The 7,856-nt window shown below is 42.1% G+C and overlaps 1 protein-coding gene across 1 annotated transcript; it reads right to left on the bottom strand.

Moving 5' to 3' along the window:
- Positions 1-118: 118 nt before the first annotated feature.
- Positions 119-6,062, bottom strand: zfand5a (zinc finger, AN1-type domain 5a). The gene is made up of 6 exons (XM_088298881.1): positions 5,781-6,062; positions 3,101-3,262; positions 2,574-2,676; positions 2,379-2,464; positions 1,819-1,947; positions 119-1,736 (listed from the first exon to the last, which is right to left on the bottom strand). The coding sequence occupies exons 2-6, from the start codon at positions 3,258-3,260 to the stop codon at positions 1,588-1,590; spliced, it is 627 nt and encodes a 208-aa protein (XP_088155007.1). The 5' UTR covers positions 3,261-3,262; positions 5,781-6,062; the 3' UTR covers positions 119-1,587.
- Positions 6,063-7,856: the final 1,794 nt, after the last annotated feature.

Genomic DNA, 7,856 nt, shown 5'->3' on the forward strand with positions numbered 1-7,856 from the left:
TGAGAAAATTGAGCCCGCAGCTTTCTTTATATGCTTGAATACGGCAAAGTCATCACCCGACAGTGGCGTGTACATAATGACACGCGACATAATGAAATACTATACACAAGATCATTGATAATGTCTCTCTGTACAGGTTTATTTACATGATACTATTCTGTGGTAATGCTGGATAGCAGGATTATAAGCAATACATAAATATCAACAGTTTTGTTTTTTTCATTTTTTTGTACAAATTTGCATATAACTAAGAATCAGAAAGGGGAAAACAATCAAGATACATCATTGTCTTAAATGAAAAACACACTGGGAGATCAACAACTCGCACACGTAAGGTGAAAAGAAGCCATGAAAACGCACCTTGCACAAACACACGCACGCGCGCACACATACGCAAGCACAGACGCTACATGTGATTGTGGTAGTATATTGTATTTCATTTAAATCTACCTCTGGCATGCTCCTGTAGTTTTCTGTAAACATGTGCTGATAAACCTTGTTTCTGTGCGCCCATGCGCACACACACACACACACACAGTGCTCACACAAACGTTCTGTTCGCACACTTAAAATGAAGACCAAAGACATAATCATGGTTCACATACTCCAACTGCATTTGCGCATTGAATACATGTGCCAAGATAAGAACAATATCGATGTGACGGTGGGGGGCAAAAATAAACAATTGTCTCAGCAAGTAAAAATACCTGCAACCCAACTAGACTGAGGCCATTTTATGGAAACTCTCCTGTAAATCAAGAAAATCATGCCTAAATTCCATTCATTCAACTACATAGCCAAGATTGAGCTGTGAGGCCTCCACCCTCCCAACCTGTCACTCACATACAAGCTCGTTTACCCAGAATGCCCACTGCTAGAGTTTGAATTCAGTGAAAGGTGAAGGTGCATTTTCCCTGCCCTGCACTATACCTCCATAATTAAACAAGACTGAGCCTCATCACAATCAAACCGATCAGTCAACACAAGAATGCTGATCAGAGGGGTCACTGAGGCCAAAGAGAGGTGCCCTGCTGCTCTGTTGGGGTCACAGCGGAGGAGCACACAGAGGGAAAAAAAGGCTAACAGAGCAGCTGTGAGGTAGGTCAAGCCAGGAAAGACAGAGAAACTAACGGAACCCCTTGTGCAACATTTTGGGGGGGGCAGCTCCTACAGCAGGGTCTCAATTCTTGACTTGGTTTCTGGCGCATGACAGGGAGTGAGCAAGAGTGGCCTATAGTTTGGCACAATATGCCTGGTTAGGGTGAAAGGTGTGCAGCTTATCTCCGACATTTACGCTGGGCTGCTCTTTATAAGACAAGGTATTCTTGGGAAGTCACACCACAGAACATATGATAAAACTAACACAATGGATTAATCAAAAGGGGAGCAAAATGATCATTCATGCATCTCCCTCAGACAGGATTTTCTTTTAATGTCTTCTTGAGGTTTTAATTTTGTAAATCAAGTCCTTTCCATCCTCACTTGGCCACAAATGCCAGTGTTCAATTCCAAAGGTGAAACACATCAGTCTTTTTAAAAAAAGTGTTATCTTCATCACTGCCACTTGCATCATTGGCATTGTGAGATCTATATTCTCTGGATCTTGTCAGCCACCACCACGGGGTTCTCCTTACGGATCTTCACGGCAGCCTCGGCCTTGTAGTCATAGGGGCAGTTGTGCTTGTCGGAGTACCGGTGGATCCCACAGAATAGGTTTCCGCAGCGGCAGTCAAATCCTGGAAGCAACACAAGTGTTCAACGGTTGAGAACAATAACAAAAAAAAAAGGAACATTTTAAATGCCGTCCCCACCACGTACCTGTAAGGCCCACCCTCTTGCGGCACATGAAGCATCTGTTCTTCTTCGGCTTGGACGAGTCATCCTTGCTGTCGTCACTGCTCGAAGAAGCGATAGGAGTTGGGCTAGAGGCAACTGGCTGGTTTATAACTGCCAAAGACGGAAAGCATTTTTTTTTAAAAGACACATTTTCTAATATAGCTCATTTTAATTTGCAAACGCAGCAGAATTAAGACATTTTCTCTGAAGTGGTGCCAGCGCAGTAAATTACCACAAAAAATAAGTTCACATGTATCCTTTTAACAGCACTCCATGTTATTCAGACAGTAATGAGTGTAGGCTCCATCTTGAAATTACCCCTTTTCTGCCCTGTTGAGTGGGCTTCTGCAAGCAGCTAATCCAAAAATGTCTTATGGTGTAGAGTTATTTTTAAACGTGTCTATTTTTAGACTGCTGCTTTCTTAGATGCAGAAAGAAAACCCTGTGGTTGAGTAAATGGAATGCAACATGGCCTCCAGAAGTCTGTGCGTGAGCTGGCACCCGCACGTGATTCAAATGTCTGCGCGTGCGTGCGTGCGTACCAGGTTCTAGGGATTCACGCTTGTCCTCTCTCGAGATGCTCATCTCTGTCATTTGTTGAGTCACAGGAAGAGATCCTTGAACAGTTCTGTAGATGTGAAAAAAAGAGAATATGATCGAAAAGTAGGGGTGCAGCACCCTGTCAGACACAAGAGTGTCTTTAGTTGCCAATTAAGAGAAAATCACTTGGTACAGACCTAGACATGTCTGGCAACGAGGCAGGGCAGGCATCAACCTTGGCTAGACTAGCTTCTAGTCTCTGGATCGCAGACACCTCTGAGGTAGGACTAGAAGTTGAGCCTGTATGAGCACAAAGTTATCATTATCATGAGACAGCATTGCCAGCAGAACACAATAGTCTCTTTAGGAAAATGTGATGTCAGATACTATAGAGATCACTTCTTTTGTGCCTCTTACTCCCCTCACAATTATAGAGCTAATCTTGAGTCAAGGCTGTGACGATTGACTCCCATGGTTGACCTTACAAGTGACTGTAACCTTGAATCATGCCACTAAGGAAAACAGCTGTCTTTCATTACGCTGAGTGGAAAACCAGAGAGGGAGTGTGGGGGCTGCTGGGAATATACACCAGTCGAAGGAGAGTCATAAATGAATTTCAAAACAAAGCCCCTTGCGCCTTTAGAGACCTAAACATGTGCTATAGGAACACCTTCAGGCTACATTGTAGGTCGTTAATCCAAAACTTTGATGTGGCCTAACATACCCATAGGGCTGAGGGGGCTCATCCGGTCACTGCTCTGCTGCCTTGTCAGGTGTTCCTTGTAGCATACAGAGCACATTCCATTGGTTCGCGGGTTGCCATAGAAACCACAGCCTGTGGCACAAAGCATGGGCACCGGACTCTGGTTTGTCTCTTGGGCCATTGCTGAAAAGAGAAGAAAGAAAGGGTGAGGATATATTTTAAAAACCTCATACACTGGGTAAATATGTGAAGCAAATCACCACCTGACAGAAAATGGAGCATTGTTCAACCTCGTACGCCATACCCCTGAGCAGGTGCTGCCAACAGTTGGCACTACTCCCCCTGGAGCTGACGCACCATTTGTCATCAAGAAAAACTCACCCCTCATGACGTATCACAGTTATGACAACATCCTACTTTCTTCCATTTAATAGAACATTGTGTAAAAACTGTCAAGTTTACTTTTATATTGCATAATAACTTGACTCATCACCTTGTGATAATTGCAATAATTACACACCCGTAGTAGACAAATGTTGCGATTTCAAAAGGAACTCAAAGCAAAAACTAAGGAAAAATAATGACAATTCCACCCTCTTAAATTCTCTACAAAGACATCTTACCAAATAAGGCCTTTCAAAACTTCCTCACTCAAGCCACACACCCTTCCCTTACACACACATCCAGTAAACACACGTTCTCTTGGCAAACCATGTCATTGAATGACGCTGATGTACAGCAACACTGCAGTGATGAAATACAAGCGGAGATTGTGTAATGGGAAAGTGCACAATTCAAACAGTCCTTGATGAATGAGCAGGCATTTGAGGAGACAGGAAGGCATACATAAGAGGGTGTTTTCTAACTCTTTAACCAAGAATATGATCAACTAATACAGACAAAAAAACAAGCTCATGCTGCAAGAAGGAGCACATCTTTCTCCTAAATTCATTTGGGACTGTTCTGTAACATAGCAGCTGTTCGCTTGTCAATATTTTGGTCACAAACAGCGGTTGGGTAGTTTCATGTTTCAAAGAGGCTGGCAGTTGTATCAGAAAGTCTTGACAGCACAACAAAGGTATCCCGAGCTCACCGACAACTGTTTTAATTCTTAAACCACCCCCTCCTACTCCTTCCCTCATGTATGCTTTGCACGTCAGCAGAGGGTTTCCTCGGAAAAGCCCACAGGTGACCTTCTCTGGCTTTGCGTCATGTGTTCATCTGCTGACTGGTGAAAATTCTTTACTCATCAGCGCAGTAAGTTAGAGGCTCTTTAAACTAGGGCTGAATCCACCAGAGTTAACACTATTACTGCGTTTAATCTACAAAAAAATACCACAGAATGCCAGAATTTCCTCCGGGATCAGTTAAGTATCGAGCTAACCTAAGTCAACATGACTGCACATGTATAAATCATGCTCTTATGGCGACAAAGGAACAGACTTAGCATTCACATTTGAGCCCTTCTTTCGCAATCACACATGTTGACCAGACCGTTCATGAAACCGTTGAGACATCCAACATATCAAGATGTAATGGTCTTGACACAGACACACACACAAATAAACCGTTAAACATGTGCTTCTGAATTTTGCAAAGATTCTATGATCTCTAATAGTTTAACAGAAAATGTTCTGTTAATGTGCGCTGTCAAACCAACTTGTTTAAACAAAAGCATTTCCTAACAAATGCCTTCACCAGCACATATAAACATTGAATTCCAATCAATCTAACTTTATCATACTAGCCAGGGTTGGTCTTCCTCTTTGGTTGACTTCAGAGTATCAGCAGGAAGCTGAGCTCATATTTCAGGCCCTGCTGGACTAAAAACTACTGAGTCACACTGGACGGGACTGAACTGAAAGAGAATTGTAGTTCTGTTACAGAGATAAGTATTCTATTAAAAAATAGAAAAAGTGTCACAGAAATTGAGAGCAACAGGAAGTGGGGAGCTATGATGTTTAGTCCAACAGTCTAGACAGTGTGCTCTCTGATGCCTTTGTTTCTTCCTTTGTCTGCCATCTCCGTGTTTCCTGTTTGGACATTAAGATAGCAACTACCATTCCTCATACTATTTCAGCCATTTAACATCTCCAAAGAAAAACCGCAAATGTAACTACTTAGAACCACCAAAATCGCTCGAAAGCAACATCGACCAAACGTCGAATTCTCCCAAAGAAGAAACTATTTTAACCACTTGGTAAAACGCTGTACTTAAGTCTTTTTTGCCCAGGACTGTACAGATTTGGCTTATGTATCTCGCTTTGCTCGTCTATTCGGTGTCTAAATGTTGACAGGAATGATCTGGTTTTCGTTCCCCCATCCCCCAGCTTGGGCCATGTAGAACCACAGGCACAGTAACAAGCACCAGCTATCTCTCTCCCCCATGTTTTTCCCCAAACCAGACCGAGTCACGTTCGAGGGCTACTGACACGGACGCATAGTTCTCAAAATACTGCTTGTAAACACTGCCAACGCATAAAAATAAAACAGTACTATCGCTCAGCTTGTTGTTTTTTCTTTCCCCCCCAACACACGAGACCGTCACGCACACACCACCTGACCTTTCAATCCGCCGTTAAAGGTCGCTTTGAACCAACCGTTCCATTAATATCATAGCACCTACTTGTTTTTATACCACGACAGGAAAAAAAAACAACAGCTCTTATCAGAAATAATTTAAAGAGGGGAAAAAAATCACCTGGTGAAATTCGACGAGTGTCTCGCGAGGTGTCAAGGGAAACAGACGTTAATGGTGAAAAAAAGATGGGCGTCAATTCCAGCTGGCAGTCCCTGTCTCGCCTTAACGTGGCGTGCTGGTCTGTTTCAAGGCTGGTACGGATGGGTTAAGCTCTCCCTCCTCGGCCTCGTCTCTCCCGTCCTCCCTCTCTCTGCTGATCTCCAGATCTTTCTGGGTGGATGTTTGTTTCCTTCTTTAGTAAGAGGAGTGGCGGATGGTGTCACGGGTGAAACAACGTGTCGCTATTGGCTGCCCGCGGAGCCCCCAGATTAGTTTCGCCCAGCGCAAGCGCACTACATGTCTCGCCTTTATTACACATCCCGTCGTCATCCACCTACAAGGACAACAACCTTTTTTATCCGTTTTATTGAGTAATCTTCCGAAACGGTCGAGATTGTAGAGTCATAACACACCCCAACTGGAGATATTAGGCTACGCACGGTGTGTTTCTTTGCTGCTTGTTTTTTATTGTTGTTTTTTTGTCCACCTAGGTATATCATCTGTAAAACTTGATAAGGTTATTTCCACATTGCTAGAAAACCCCCAACACACAGACACACAAACTGGATGGCCGAGTGGTCTAAGGCGCCGCGTTCAGGACCCAGTCTCCCCAGGAGGCCTGGGTTCGAATCTCGAATTTCCCCATTGTGGGACTAATAAAGGGAATATTATAAACACAAAGTCTTGAGAATGGGACAATAGTGCAGGCAAAAAGTACATCATGTTTCTAACAGTGATCCGCTACTAACAAGCGAAGTGAGTATCATAAATTGTCTGAGACTTAACCCCCAAAAAGTGGAAACGTTCCTTTAAACTTCCTATTCATTGTAATTAGACATTGTAAATGCAGATTAATAGTTAAACTCACACATGTTTAAACAATTTGGATGTGTACATTTCCAATTGTTTGACCTATTATAAGACGTTATGTTGTTGATTGTATTGCAGTGTATTGATATTATGTTTTTGTATTTTTATGAGGATAGATTGATTCTGATGACTCCATAGGCACTGTACAGCGATGTCGACCTATTTTATCACCCAAATGTGGATAGATTTACTGTCACGTGATTAGCTTTAAATGGTAGTTTAAGAGTTTACAACTCTTAATTGTAACAATTTTCCCCAAACCCTAAATAACTTCTAGAATTTTTCACTGTTGTCTCATTAAACTGGCTACATTTTAAGAGCTAAGTGTTTGCACACGCATGTTGCTTTTCAGAGTCTGCGAAAGGCAAAGAAAGTTGTGCTACTGTTTTTTCACTTTTCAGCATAATTTACTGGCAGGACAAAATGACAAATGAATTACTGTTTATGTAATCACGCAGCATTCAAATAAATTAGATCACAGTAAAAATCAACGAATGTTTTGGGTCATGTCCAGTGTCATTCAAAGAATTTAGGAGTATAAAGCAAATACTGGAAACAATCAAAGAGAACTTATGCATTCTGGAGTTTGAGGAAATACGATGTTCAAACACTATTAGAAGAGCTCGTGAAAAAAAAAAAAAGATGAAAGGGGCCATCGCAATATTACACTACTATCCTTCAGTTTGTTTTGAATGTCCTTTCAAAACCAACAATAGAAAGTAGTCTTCTTCTTATGTCACAAGTCATCTTTTTCAAATTTTAAAAAATGTACCAGTAATCATCCATCTATCAATTTTCCAATATTTTTTTTTAAATGTCAAACTTTTCTCAATAATTAGTTAATAGTACCAATGCCACCTGACAGCATATGTGGGGAAACACAAGGACAAACTGTACAAACCATGTTTTTTTCCGCTTCTTGTTGTTTCATTTCAAGACCCCAGTCTTTCTATGTCTCGTCATGTTTGGGGGACACAAAAACATGTTCCTTCTATTCACTTGCAGTGTGTCAGTTGGCCCTGCAGGTCTGACAAGTCTCAACGTATTCCTCCACCTTGCCAGTCATTCACAATAACACATAACGCATTGGCAGGCACAGCCCCGGTAGAAAACAAACACTCTTTGGGCCATCACTGCATGTGTGTGCGCTTCATTTAGAACATGCTG

Source organism: Idiotropiscis lumnitzeri, chromosome 1 (assembly GCF_059441095.1).
Source record: "Idiotropiscis lumnitzeri isolate Australia: NSW breed Sydney's pygmy pipehorse chromosome 1, RoL_Ilum_1.0, whole genome shotgun sequence".
Taxonomy (NCBI): domain Eukaryota; kingdom Metazoa; phylum Chordata; class Actinopteri; order Syngnathiformes; family Syngnathidae; genus Idiotropiscis; species Idiotropiscis lumnitzeri.

What these genes read in the sequence shown, in the direction of transcription:
- zfand5a (XM_088298881.1), bottom strand. Translation starts at nt 3,260, where the DNA reads ATGGCCCAAGAGACAAACCAGAGTCCGGTGCCCATGCTTTGTGCCACA. An exon ending in GAGCCCCCTCAGCCCTATGG is followed by an intron (nt 2,677 to 3,100) that starts GTATGTTAGGCC and finishes GTGCTCATACAG; the next exon opens with GCTCAACTTCTAGTCCTACC. An exon ending in GCGTGAATCCCTAGAACCTG is followed by an intron (nt 1,948 to 2,378) that starts GTACGCACGCAC and finishes CGTCTTTGGCAG; the next exon opens with TTATAAACCAGCCAGTTGCC.